This window comes from Procambarus clarkii, chromosome 79 (assembly GCF_040958095.1).
Source record: "Procambarus clarkii isolate CNS0578487 chromosome 79, FALCON_Pclarkii_2.0, whole genome shotgun sequence".
In the NCBI taxonomy this organism is placed as follows: domain Eukaryota; kingdom Metazoa; phylum Arthropoda; class Malacostraca; order Decapoda; family Cambaridae; genus Procambarus; species Procambarus clarkii.
The window spans coordinates 3,722,093-3,737,636 of NC_091228.1; the positions used below are offsets into that span (position 1 = coordinate 3,722,093).

The following is a 15,544-nucleotide window of genomic DNA, read 5'->3' on the forward strand; positions in this document are numbered from 1 at the left end:
TTACGATTAAGCTTTTGCTCTATTTAATCTATGTAAATTAAATTTCCCTCATTTGGATGTGTGTGCTGGTAGTCAATCCGAGACAAATTTTCCTGGAGTCCACAATAGTATTTCCACATTGTATAAATTGTAAGCTCGCACAATCAGAGGTAATAATATTTCATTCACTTGAACCATAGTAGGTTATCTTGAGGTTATCTTGAAATGATTTCGGGGCTTTTAGTGTCCCCGCGGCCCGGTCCTCGACCAGGCCTCCATCCCCAGGAAGCAGCCCGTGACAGCTGACTAACACCCAGGTACCTATTTTACTGCTAGGTAACAGGGGCAAAGGGTGAAAGAAACTCTGCCCATTGTTTCTTGCCGGCACCTGGGATCGAACCCAGGACCACAGGATCACAAGTCCAGCGTGCTGTCCGCTCGGCCGACCGGCTCCCGAGAAGGGTTAAAATCTAGCCTAAAAAATGTCTTTACTCTGCCAACCATTATAGGACTGGTGGGGGAACCTATTACCAGCTAAGTAGTCTCTAGGACCTTTTTATTTTAAGCATTTTGGCATTGTAGGTAGAACATTGAAATTCATATTTTACAAGACTGAGTTTAATGCTCAGATAATAAGAGAGATTAACTGTCATTACTGTACTCATAAGACTGATGGTTTTAAAATTATGACAATGATAAAGAAATGGGTACAAATAGTCACTGATATGGTGCTCAAGGTTTAAAACTCCAACTGACAACCAGATAGATGGTTTGGTTGGTACAGTAGTGGCTTTGTATTTTTCAGTCCTGCATTTAATCCCTCAATGGTTCAAATGAATGAAATATTACGCACAATTTGTGGAATTTGAAATGCACACAATGTAGATGATGGATGGGTGGATGTGGATATGTATAAGTATTCACAAGGAAAGAAATGAAACAGAGCTTTCACATATTAAAACATTTTCAAGAACACTTGGTGTAAACCTGAAAATGTGTTTATATAAAAAAATACTCAGATATTTAGTTTCTATTACATTGTGGATACTAATGCATAACTGAATCCCATATTTGTGTGATTATTCTTGCATAAATGTTAGAAAATCCTAGTCAGATTCTGAAAAGCTAAAAAAAAAAAAAAATTCTAAAGAAATTTCATTACTGCAGTTGTGAGCATGATGGAAATGTAAACATATGACTAAATTAATTATAATGGAAATTTACGTACTAAATGAAATAGTTCTACAAGTTACATAATAATAATTTCCAACACATATTTTTGCAATATACAGTACTCTCTAAAAAAAATAATCTGTGAAAAACTTTCCAAGCCATCATTATAAATGAGTCTACTCTCAGAATTCATTTAGCATCAGAACATGTGTGAAGTAGTTTGGTACAGATATGCTTATTCAATATTTGTTAACGGTCAAAGTGTCCCCCGCCCCAACGATGTGTTAAAATGCTTTTAAACTCACCAAGGAACTACATAGCCCAATAGTAATAAAAAACTTCCTTCCTTGCACCCCTGTACGCATGTGTCGAGTTTCATGCAAATACACGATAGTATTCTCCAGACATTACATGGACACCAATAAACAAAATCATCCTATGAAAGATATAGCATATTCTTATTGGAGATAAGTAATTATAAATATCAATGCCATTCTTAACTATGATTAGTGTCCGTAATGAAACACTTTTCATTAGTGGCTTTAATGTTACTTTAAAATTATATGTGTTTGGGTTCTTTCAGGTTAACTTTGATGAATACTGAACAACAAAATTTAAAATAACTAAAAAAATTATAATCAATGACGCATCACAGCAAACCTTGAGAGTTAGAGGGGCCAAAAGGCGTTCCTTAGGTGTTGTGGGATGAGCAGAGGATGAGGTGAAGTGTTGTGGTGAAGAAAGAGGGGCAGTTGCACTATCTGGTGTGCCTGTGCCTTGTCTGGCAAACACCTGTTTGCCAGCCAACGGTTTAACACCTGGAACAGCAGTGACTGGAACACTATTACAGACAATAGATGAAGATTTAGTTAACGACTGGTTGGTTTTAACAATGGATGTAGTGGTGGTCTTGACAGCTGGAGTTGAAACACTCTCAGAAGACGCTGGGGACGTTCTGGAAGTGGTGGAAACTGCTGAAACCCTAGGAGCAAATGTTGTGGTATTCTTTATGGCGGGAGCTGCTACAGTCTTGACCGTGGGGACGGCTGTGGTGACATTGAACGTTGCAGTACCTGCAACAGTTACACTCTTATCTTGTCTGGATGTACGAGTATCGCCACTGTGCTTGTTCTCCTTACTCTTCCTGCTTCCTACACTTTCCCTGCCCCTACTCGGTGCTTCCTCGGGCGAGTGAGCTGCAGGAGTAGCACTTGCTGCCTCAGATGGTGCAGCAGATGCTCCTATAGTTTCTGCCAGATGAAATGCAACATGTTAGGTGCATCTGTATTCTGCAACTGGCCTTTCATTACTACATAGTCTAAACAAAACATTAACATATACATAAGTAAACAAAACACTATATCAGTCAACGCTTCCATAAAAGTTATAAAAAACATATAAAAAAACAATGTCTCATTACTCAGCATATCACAAGGCCAACCCAACTACTTGCGTGCCGGGATTCTAAGTTTTAAATTTCAAGCTTATAATTAAAAATTCAACATTTATGAGATCATATTTTTATTACAAGCTTACTGACTTTGATTACAAGATTAAAATGTAATATATACACATATATAAATTTATATATATATAATATATATACATACATATATATACATATACATACATATATACATGCATATATACATATATATATACAACTGAAAATATACACACACACATATTGGTGTATACTGGCAACAGGTCATTTATGCATATCTCACCGAATATGACAGCATATTCCGTATTAACTATTTTCTGATTTAGGGCTTCTATCCCTCTTACTAGTACTCTTGCAACAGGGTTCAGCTGGAAGAGGAGTTCACCAAAAGTCATGTTCGTTTACAAGGTGAAGAAAAAGAATTGAATAACTGAAGAATGTATTACACCTATTGTAAAGTCTCACGACGTTTCGAACCTGCACGGTTCATTCTCAAGTGATGCTACAGTACAGAACATTATATTTTATACTAATAGTGGGTCAAGTGAATACAAATGGATCGAACAATGGAGTCAGGTGTAAACAATGGGTAGACATGAAAGAAAAGCTAAGGAACAGAAGGTTAAATAGAGTACATACAAAGATTAATCAAGCATAGTGAGCGTTGTTTGTCAAGCAGTGTCTTCTATGTTGACATCTTGACGTTCCGGTCTTGTTCTTACTCTCATGGTGGGTAGAGTGAATAGTTTTGTAATTTGAGTATTTATGGCAGGTTGTTCTACTTTTATGTGGATTGCTTCAAGAATTTGTAATCTTACATCTTGGGTTTCGTCTATTATACAAATGTTTTTATTCAACATTTCTCTTGTTAGGATGATGTTTTGGGCTTGTCTCATGTGATTCCTGGGGCCACCGGATAAGATAACAGGTCAAACACCTCGTTAGCTTGGTCGACATCATACCTATGTACTTTGAAGGTTACATCCTTCATGGGGGCAGGTGTACATGTATACAACGTTTGACTGCTGTAAAGGGTTCTCCATCGGCTTCGGGCTGTTTTTGATAAGGAGGCCAGTAGTCATCTTTGTTTTGTAGAATATGATCAGGTCTATGTTTTGGTTAGGAGTAATGCTTTTTACTCCTTTACAGATTATTTTTTTCATTACTCTTTCTTCTTTTTTGTGCTCACTGTGCATGGTTGATTTGTAATATAATTTTATTGGAGGTATTGTGGTTTCTGTTCTAGGTTCAGGATTGTACCATCGGTCCAAGTGTCTTCTTATAGCAGCGTTTATTTCCGTGTTGCTATATCCATTGTTCACCAATATAATAGTTATTCTTTCTAATTCTCTACTCATGTTGCTCCATTCGGAGCAGTGGGTAAGTGCTCAACGAATATAAGCATTGAGAACATTGGCTTTGTATCTTTGGGGGCACTCACTTTTAACGTTCAGGCATAATCCTATGTTGGTGGGCTTAGTATATACGTTGGTGCTTAAAGAGGTTTCTGTTTTTGTTATTAGTACATCCAAGAATGGCAAACTGTTATTTTTACTATTTTCATGTGTAAATTGGAGCACTGACTCTCTCTTTAGATGGCTTTTTAGATCAATTAGTTCATCCAAGTCTTTTACTATGACGAATATGTCATCTACATAACGGCAATATACAGTTGGTTTTTGTCTGCTACTGAAGACTTCTGAAGACTACTGACGTCTTCGATGGTTTCCATATAAAAATTAGCAAATATGGAATCATCGCTTCCCTGGCCGTCGAATCCCTATTTACCAACATCCCAGTCAACACAGCCATAGAAATGATACTGGACAGAGTATACAGATGAGAGCACCCCCAAATTAGACATACCCGAGCCACACTTGAAGAGTCTTCTCGAGGCATGTACAAAGGAAGCTCCTTTCATCAGTCCGCAAGGGAACATGCATCTACAAATAGACGGAAAAGCAATGGGCTCCCCCTTAGGAGTGTTATTTGCTAATTTTTATATGGGAACCATCGAAGACGTCAGTAGTCTTCAGAAGTCTTCAGTAGCAGACAAAAACCAACTGTATACTGCCGTTATGTGGATGACATATTCGTCATAGTAAAAGACTCTGATGAAATAATTAATCTAAAAAGCCATCTAGAGAGAGAGTACTCAAGAGTTACACATGAAAATAGTGAAAATAACAGTTTGCCATTCTTGCATGTACTAATAACAAAAACAGTAACCAACCAGCTTTAAGCACCAAGCCTAAACCCACCAACATAGGATTATGCCTGAACATTAAAAGTGAGTGCCCCCAAAGATACAAAGCCAGCGTTCCCAATGCTTATATTCGTCAAGCGCTTACCCACTGCTCCGAATGGAGCAACGTTAGTAGAGAGTTTGAAAGAATAACTCTTATATTGGTGAACAATGGGTATACAGTACCAACACAGAAATAAACGCTGCTGTAAGAAGACACTTGGACCGATGGTACAATCCTGAACCTGCAACAGAAACCACAATACCTACAATAAAATTTTATTACAAATCAACCATGCACAGTGAACATAAAGAAGAAGAATGTGTAATGAAAGAAATAATCCGTAAAGGAGTAAAAAGCATTACTCCTAACCAATACATAGACCTGATCATATTCTACAAAACAAAGAGAACTACCGACCTCATTATAAAAAACGGCCCAAAGCTAAATGAACACCATTTACAGCAGTCAAACATTGTATACATGTACACCTGCCCCCATGAAGGATGTAACCTTCAATCTAAATGCATAGGTATGACGTCGACCAAGCTGATGAGGCGTTTGACCTGTCATCTTCAATCCAGTGGCCCCAGGAATCACATGAGACAAGCCCACGATATCATCCTAACAAGAGAAATGTTGAATAAAAACACTTGTATAATAGACAAAACTCAAGACATAAAAAGATTACAAATTCTTGAAGTAATCCACATAAAAGCAGAACAACCTGCCATAAATACTCAAATTACAAAACTATTTACTCTACCCACCATGAGAGTAAGAACAAGACCGGAACGTCAAGATGTCAACATAGAAGACACTGCTTGACAAACAACGCTCACTATGCTTGATTAATCTTTGTATGTACTCTATTTAACCTTCTGTTCCTTAGCTTTTCTCTTTCATGTCTACCCAATGTATACCCATTGTTTACACCTGACTCCATTGTTCGATCCATTTGTATTCACTTGACCCACTATTAGTATAAAATATAATGTTCTGTACTGTAACATCACTTGAGAACGAACCGTGCAGGTTCGAAACGTCGTGCGATTTTACAATAGGTGTAATACATTCTTCAGTTATTAAATTCCTTTTCTTCACCTTGAAAATGAACATGACTTTTAGTGAACTCCTCTTCCAGCTGAACCCTGTTGCAAGAGTACTAGTAAGAGGGATAGAAGCCCTAAATCAGAAAATAGTTAATAATGAATATGCTGTCATGCATATAATATGCAATGAGACATGTATATACTGTATATACATACATATATATACTGTATAATAAATAATAATATTTATAATGATATATCAATATATAGCAGTCATTCTTCTAAACACTGTTGTTCAATATGACGGAAAGGGTAAGATTAATGATTAACAAATTTTCACAATACAGGTGTACAATATTTCTTATACATACATGTATTTTTCTTCACTGTTGAGGGAAATCCAAAAATTAACTCTCCAAAGTTCATTTTCACACTATATTATGGTCTGACGCCCGATACATTTCACAAGGTACAACTTACTTTTTCCAAGACAAAGTAAGGGTGAGGTGGTAAAGAACAAGTTGATGAAAGGCATAACATAGGAGGTATTAGTTGGGTATTAAATATATTAACATGGGTACCGTATGTTTCTAAGGGTAGAGTCATTGGATGCTGTCTTTGCATTGGCTCAGGGTCTTGAAGAGGGTAGAATGTAATTGTGTTAGCTGGTTGTTGATTGCTGGTCTGGTCTTCTTAATATGTAGGGCCTTGCTGATGTCCAGTCTTCTGTTGTCGTTATACCTGTCAATTATTTCAGTGTTGCTTGTCAAGATGTCTCTGGTGATGATCTGGTTGTGTGAAGAAATTATATTTTCCTTGATGCAGCCCTATTGTTTGTGCATTGCTAATCGCCTAGAGAGAGACGCCGTTGTCTTGGACTCTCGCCTCGGTGATTGACAATGCAGAAAAAAACAGGGCTCCATCAAGGAACATAAAATCTCCACACACAACCAGACCATCACCAGAGACATCTTGACAAAAACACTGAAATAACTGACAGGTATAACGGCAGCAAGAGACTGGACATCAGCGAGGCCCTACATATTATGACGACTAGACCAGCAATCAACAACCAGCTAACACATACTCGTAATTACATTCTAGCCTCTTCAAGACCCCGAGCCAATGCAAAGACAGCATCCAGTGACTCCCATTCTACTCTTGGGAACATAAGCTGCCCATGTTAATAAAGTGTGAAAATGAACTTCTGGGAGTTAATTTTACAACTTGCAAGTTTGGTGAGTAAATTTCAACCTAAGAAATATTGAGAAGATTCGTGTTAGAATCATTAATCTCTACCCCCTTTCAGTCGTATACATACATACATATACAGTATGTGTACTGTATGTAGGTTGTTGAATATGACCGAAAGTGTAAGATTAATAATTCTAACACGAATCTTCTCAATATTTCTTATGTTTTTCTTCACTGTCGAGGGTAATTGAAAAATTAACTCTCCAAAATTCATTTTTTTACATTTTTATTTTTGGTAAGACCAAAAATAAAAATGTAAAAAATTAATTTTGGAGTTAATTTTTAATTTACCCTCGACAGTGAAGAGAAACGTAAGAAATATTGAGAAGATTCGTGTTAGAAGACTAGAAGAAGGTAAGACCAAAAATAAAAATGTAAAAAATTAATTTTGGAAAGTTAATTTTTTCAATTACCCTCAACAGTGAAGAAAAACCAAACGAATATTAAGACAATTCGTGTTAGAATTATTAATCTTACCCTTTCAGTCATATTCAACAATATATGTTTACAAGAAAGACTGCTACCAAAATATACTAGTATATATACATGTGTATGTGGATTAGCTGATTATTGATTGCTGGTCTAGATTTCTTAATATGCAATGCTTTACTGATATCTTATCTTCTATTGTCATTGTATCTATCAATTATTCCGGTGATGCTCGTCAAAATATTCCTGGTGATCATCTCGTTGTGTGTGGTGATTATATATTCCTCGATGGAGCTCTGTTTGTGCATTGTTAAATGCCTAGAGAGAGAGACGTTGTTCTCTTGCCTATATACTGAGTTCGTTGGAGCTGACAATCCCCAAGTGGGCACGTAAAGGCGTGAACAACGTTGGTCTCTTTCAAGGCAATTTTCCTTGGTGTCGGGAGAATTTTTCATTACCAGGTGTGCGGTTTTCTTACTCTTGTAATATATTGTTAGTTTTATCTTTTGGTTGACGTCAGTTGGGGTAATGTTCCTCTCAATGATCTCTTTTAGGGGTCTTTCTTTGCTTTGTAGGCTGTGGAGAAGTAGTTTCTGTAGAACAAATTTATTGGAAGTACGGGTATTGCAGTATTAGTTGTTCCATTGCCCGTTGCACACCTTATCACCTTCCTTTTTATTATGTCTTCAACATAACCATTGGAGAAACCACTGTTGACTAAAATCTGCCTTAGTCTACATAACTCCTCATCCACCTGCTTCCACCCAGAGCTGTGAGTGAGAGCTCAGTCGACATAAGCGTTCACAACACCCTGTTTGTATCTCTCCGGACAGTCGCTGTCAGAATTAAGGCACATCCCTATGTTTTTCTCCTTAGTATATACTGCATGATGACAGCTGCCATTCTTTTTCATGACTGCTTCATTCAAGAAGGGCAGCTTACTCCCACTCTCCATCTCATAAGTGAAGTTTAAAACCGAGTTTTGCTTGAAAGCTTCCTTCAACTGCAACAGTCGTTCGGTATCTGGGACATGTAAAATTATATTGCCGAAATAGCTGCAGTAGATGGCAGGTGTTTGGTCTAACCCAACCAGAACTCTGCTCAATAGTATCCATGTAAAAGTTCGCGAACAAGACACCCAACAGGGAGCCCATGGCGATGCCATCCACTTTGCTTATACATGTGTCCGTCAGGACTTAAGAAGGGCATCTTTTGTGCATTAAATATATTTAATACTTAAGTACACTTAAGACTTGCTAAGTTAAGTATACTTAAAGTGACTGCATTTTATGTCTGGACACCGGAGTGACATCCAACGATAACTATCAACCATTCTTTTTCACGAGCATCATGAATAAGCTTTTCATTATCATTTTCATGAATAAAAGCTTGATTTAATATCTTCCAAGAAGGGATTATTAATCCAGAGATAACCTTTATGAGGATTCTTGTTTTCAGGGAAATAATTATTAAAGTTTTCAGCTAACGCCCTTAAATGTTGACTTTCTGGTTGACGTCAAGTGGTAATAAAAAATTCTACCCCGAGTGATACATTTCTACAGCTTCCTCTTCTACGTGACTATCCCAAAGAGCCAGCTTCTTTTTAAATGCTTCCATTATATTTCTCAGTGTAAAAATATTTGTACAAGAGTCCTAAAGAGAAATATTAAGGTCATTAAGAAGGCTAAATATGTCCGTCATATACGCAAGCTTAGCCATTCATTCCTCATTCAACAAAGACTACTAGGTCAGATTTTTGCGCTTGAAGAAACTGCTTCACTTCTTTTCTCAATTGGAAAAGGCCTGTCAGAACCTTTCCACTCGATTACCACCTCATTTCTGCATAGAGGAGAAGGTGAGAGTCCATACTCTCACAGTATCATGAGAGTTTATCACCACACCACAATAATGTAGCACCTAAATCATGTAGCAGCTACATGATTCGGGCAGAAGTTTTAGCGGACCACCAGGAAATTTCCATAGACCATTGCCGGTCTACAGACCACAGGATGAAGAACACTGGTTTAGGCTACTGAATACTTGTCTGCAAAGCAGTATGGCATTCACTATAGGCTCTTATTTCTATTCCACTTGTTAAATACTAATCTCTTGATTCTGTTCAGTTTTTATATGTAAATTTGGTTTGTGACCTTTTATAATTACTTCTGCACCATATTTTACATTACTTTTGATACATTACATCAAGCATTTGTATGTAATTATCAGTTACCAAATGGGGTACCAGCAGTGCCCGGGTATCGCTCCCAACTCCCCTCTCCTCCGTTCATTTCACTTTTCATTCCTGCTTTTGGTTTCAGGTACCCACAAGCTTGTTTCTGACAAGGCCACCAGCGGATCAAGTGTTAAAACTATTTACTCATTTCACTGTGGTTTTTATTGTATTTTTTAAGGTCACACATGCATGCAGAAAAAGATAAATGATGATTATTAATGCTTGGTAACTTCAATATGAAATCAATACACTCTACTGATTTACTGATCAATATACCCCCCTCCCCCTAACCTCTTCCTCTAACCATTTGATTCCTCCTTGAGAGGCACTTCTTCATCCACTTGAGTAGACTGGGATGCCTATGAAGCAAGAATGGAGGACTTATTGAACGATCTTCTTAAACTTCATTCTAGAGACTTCTATGTACAGTAGAACCTCGAGTGACGATCGCCTCAATTGTCAAGCATTTTGGCTAACGAGCGCTCATATCGCCGACAAATCGACTCGTATGGCAAGCGCTAGTTTGAATAACGACAACACCACATGGTAGGGTCGCGTGGGTTCTCACACATTCTCGGACGCCTCCGACAATGCAAATAAATTATGTTTTTTTTTTTTTAAGATGCTAATGATGCTGGGATATAAAGGGGTAACTGATGTGATGTTGCAAAGCATAGACTGTTTTGTAGAAAAAAGAAATGAATTTTTTTTGAAAAACAACAAATGTCAAAAAGGTTCGTTCGGTGTTTGACAGGTAGGCTGCTCCATGTTTCTTAATCAAAAAAACTAAAAATAAAAAAAGTTGAAACAATTTGAAAAATGGACAAATGCCATAAAGATTTGTTCAATGTTTGTCGGGTAGGCTGCTCCATTATTGAGACAAATAAAAAAATACGAAACAAATGGAACACATTTGAAACAAAGATTGTCATAATGGAGCAACCTACCCGACAAACACTGAACGAATCTTAATGGCATTTGTCCGTTTTTCAAATGGTTTCAACCTTTTTTTATTTAAGAAACATTAAGCAGCCTACCTGCCGAACACCAAACGAACCTTTTTGACATTTGTTCTGTTTTTCAAAATTCTCCATTTTTTTGTTGTTGTTTTTATTTAAGAAACATGGAGCTGCCTAAATGCCAAATACCAAATGAACCTTTTGCTATAAAACAAATGAAAAAAAAAAATATTGAACAAATTTGAAGAAAGGAAAATGTCATAAAAGTTTGTTCAGTGCATGGAGCAGTGCAGACTGCTCCATTATTTAAAACATTGAATATCATATTATTGTTTTTCGGTGGTAGAACGGATTAATTTGATTTCCATTATTGTCAAAGGGAAAATTCGTTTTGTATGACGTCCGTTTCACATGACGATCACGGCACTGGAACGGATTAAATTCGTTATTCAAGGTTCCACTGTATTAAAATGTTAAAACAGGACACAAGAATGAGAAAAATGAATGCTCCACCAATACTGGACTTGGTATTTACCAGGAAAGATGAAGAGATAATGGAAATTCAGTACCATCCTACATTGGGCAAGTGGCCATGTCCTTTTGGAAATTAAATACAGCCTGTACGTAAATGCATTACAATGGAGAAAGGTATTTTAAACAAGAAACAACTACTGTCAGGGCAGTATGATAAATCAGACAATCTTTGAGAGGATTAACAGACAAAAGTAAAATCGAATCAGGAAAATTCTATAAATTTAGTAAAAGCATTTTGCAGGTAAAGGATAAAATCCAGAGGTTGAAAATGGGGAACAGATTCATAGAGAATGAAAAGAAAATGGGTGAAAAAGTAAACGAGTACAACAAAAGGACACAGAAGTGTGTAGAGATAAAAGCATAAAAACTGCTCAAGGAGCTAGGTAGAAACAAAGCAGCTGGCCCAGATGAAATTTCATCTCATGCTCCAAGAGAACGCACAGCAGAGATGAATATTCTACTTTGATTTTTACGGAATCATTATGTACATACAGTAACTTTAGCAGATATATGAAAAAGGCAAACAGTTCCAAGCTACAAAAATTACAAAAAATTATGCTACCAAAAAACAGTAGACTACCAGGAAAAAAAATTACAAAATAAAAGACAGTACAGCTTTCAAACAAGAATATCCTGTATAACAAATCTACTTAGTTTTTATCATAAAAGCATGGCGATTTTATGGGAAAGAGATGGTTGAATTGACTACATATATCTGGACCTATAAAAAGACTTTTGACAAGTGTCCCACTGAAGAGGTTCTTCTGGACTCCTTAACATGCTTGAGGGGTGACAGGAAGACTGCTGACATCGATGAAAAATTTTGACAGAGAAATGAAGGTAGCAATCAAAGGCAAAGGCAAAGACTGGAGAAATGTTACTAGAGAAGTAGCTGTTCTAGCAGCAGTAATGTTCCTTGTCTGTATAAAGGATCTACCAGAGATCTATTACAAGTATATGAACATGTTTGCTGATGATGCTAAGTTACTAGGAAAGACAGAGAGATTTATGTTACCTAGCTGTTCAAGATGACCTAGACAAAACAAGCATATGGAGCAACATGTGACTATGTCATGTTATGAAATGTGATACTGTAGAAAACAGGACATTTCACAAATTATGCAAAAAGGCATAACCAATTTAAATGCAAAGTTACAACATGGGATGTGATCATCCACTTCAGGCCTCCTGTAAACCAGGTGCCAAACTGGAAAAAACATCACCACCACCTGGATGTGTGGGGCCTCAGTATTAACACAGCAACCATAACTACTGCATGCAGCATCAGTTCACAACACCACCATGCAGCTTGTGCCCACAGCATCATTTAATAATGAAATAAATAACTGCAATTATTTATTGATGACAATGATTATGTACGAGGTTCAGATATCAGTGAACAGGATGTAGGTGACTATGTTCACAGAGTGAGGTACACAGCACACTGCCACAATTTGGTGCATCCACACATCATGCAATGGGACCTCACATTCCTTTAGAAAATGTACATGTGAAAAATTTACACGTATACAGGATTTAGTGACCAAGATTCTGATGATGATAGCAGTGTTGTGTCTAGATTTAGTGATGTGCATAGTATATCTGTCAGCACTTTCCTTTGTCAGTACTGTATGTAACTATAATGTGCTCGAATAAATGGTTATGAGATTATCACACTAACCAGCACTGCTAAGTGGTCCATAATGGGGGTACTATACAGTGTGATAATAGTCAAAATAATGTTTACTGTTAAAAATTATAACATTGTCTGCTCAATTAACACTAGCGTTAACTTTGAAGTTATGCTCCCGGCGGTGCGGGCAAGCGCGTGGCGACACTGAAATGTGTGTACTCGTTTCAATTTTCTCACCTTAATTCTCGTGCTACACCGTTCGTTTTGGTATCATTGTGTTCGCAATAGAATTCCCTACAGGTGCATATGCACATATGGTCCAAAAGCCCGGCATGACTCCCCACAGCAAAGCCTAAATTCGGCAAAAGTTATCCGTGAGTGCACAAAATCAGTAAAATGTGTATACTCTAAGTTTTCTCACCTTAATTCTTGTGCTACATAGTTCGTTTTGGTATCATTGTGTTTGCAATAGAATTCCCTGCAGGTGTATGCATATAATGTCCAAAAGCCTGGTGTGAGTTCCTGCAGCAAAGCCTAAAGTTACCCGGTGAACGAGCACCAATTGGCACACCCGCAATCCAATGTATATACTCGTTCAGTTTGATAACATCAATTTTTGTGTTACGTCTTTCATTTTGGTATCAAATTGTTTGCAACATAAAGGCGCATATTTTAAAACTAGTCCTATAACAATAGATGGAATTTTAACAATTATTTTAAATTTGGACGCTCATAATCACAAAATTATTATATCTTTCCAGTGTTCTGACATCAATTTCTCCTATGCTACATCTTTCATTTTGGTATCAACTTGTTCGCAATCTAAAGGAGCGCATTTTAAAACTAGTCCCATAATAATAGCACAATAAATGGAATTTTAACAAATATTTTAATTTTGGATGCAAAATGTATTTATAATCTTTCCAGTGTTCTGACATCAATTTGTGTGTTACATTTTTCATTTAGGTATCAAATTGTGCGCACTTTAAAGGCGATCATTTTAGACCCACTCCCAGATTGATCGAATAAAATTTTAATTTTTAACAAATATTTAAATAATTGGACGCCACTGGCATCCCTGACTCGGACTCAAGAGAAAAAAATTGTACTCCAGGGGCGTTTCAAGAGTGCAAAAGTGTTAATTAATACTCATAAATCTTGATGTCATCAACAGATTTCTTCTATCCACAACAGCCAATGTTAGGTAAAAAATAAAAAACTAAATAATAATAAATTTCCTGTGATCTGTGAACACAAGATATTTTCTTGAGCACCAACTGGTATTCCTGTAAATCAAATGCATAGAATAGGGGGTTCAAAAACAAAGAAAAGGATCTGTGGGTACTTCTGGGTAGCAAAGCATCATTAAAAGACCACAGAGGACGTTGTGTAAGAAGCCTATGCCACACTTTCCAACTTCAGAATCACTTTTGAATACAGTACATGAACAGTGAAATATTTGCCACATGTAGAGCTCAATATACTGTACAGGTATACAGTTTCATTGTACATACTGTACTGTACTACTCTCCTGTACATGTCGTACAGTATAACTGACACCAAACTGTTCACCAACGATAGCTCTATCATATGTGATGCACAAAATGAAGGAAGCGTAGTAAGTAATTATTTGTGAACTTTAACATCAAAACTGGTTGAGTTTGTGTAATTACCTCAGTGTAGTTACAGGATGAGAGCTACGCTCGTGGTGTCCCGTCTACCCAGTACTCTTTGTCATATAACGCTTTGAAACTATTTACGGTTATAGCCTCCACCACCTTCCCACCTAACTTGTTCCAACCATCTACCACACTATTTGTGAAAGTGATTTTTCTTATATTTCTTCGGCATCTTTGTTTAGTTTAAATCTATGACCTCTTGTTCTTAAGGTTCCAAGTCTCAGGAAATTTTCCCTATCAATTTTATCAATTCCTGTTACTATTTTGTACATAGCAATCATATCACCTCTTTTTCTTCTGTCTTCTAGTTTTGGCATATATAATGAAAAGATAATAACCTGGTGACCTTCAGGACTCCGGCAGTCATTCATACAACCTGGCCATGACTCTTCCTCAAATTCTGGTGATTATGTGCACCTGGAAATAACTGTCATGTAACCGAGATCTTTATGTTGAATTATTCACAAATGCTTGCTCAATCCCATGTAATAATCTAAATGAAGAATGCATACAAATTTATTTTGTTATTTTTGGTTTGATTTAGTGTTTGGGAAGGGTGGGTTATGACAGATTTGAACTTAACTGTACAGTGGAACCTCGGTTTTTTAATTACCTTTTCAAATTTTTCGGTTCTCGCGCACAATTCCTTCGAAAAATTCAACTCTGTACTCGAAGTTTGCCTTGGTGCTCGAGTTTGTTGATACAGAGTGCCAGTTGGTTTCTGAGCATAGTTATCCGAAACTTCCAGTTTCCCGATCGGGGTTGGGGAGTCACACTACACGAACTAAGTTCAGGTAGGAAGCAGTTCACCAAGCCTCGCACCGGCCGGGGTTGGGGTTACCCTACACGAACCAAATTCAGGTAAGGAAGCGGTTCGGAATGTGTTGCGCCGGCCTGGGGTAGTAGGTGGGTGTGTACTTTGATGGTCT

General features: G+C 37.2%; 1 protein-coding gene across 2 annotated transcripts in view; it reads right to left on the reverse strand.

Annotated features, from left to right (window-relative positions):
- LOC123764516 (serine-rich adhesin for platelets-like) overlaps window positions 1-15,544 on the reverse strand; it is a 94,014-nt gene that overhangs the window by 51,779 nt on the left and 26,691 nt on the right. For both annotated transcript variants that reach the window (XR_011225042.1, XM_045752430.2), the window contains exon 4: window positions 1,813-2,402. Coding sequence is in view for 1 of the 2 variants with exons in the window: in XM_045752430.2 (XP_045608386.2) it covers window positions 1,813-2,402 (590 nt within the window). In the remaining variant the exon portion in view is untranslated. The remainder of the gene's footprint in view (window positions 1-1,812; window positions 2,403-15,544) is intronic.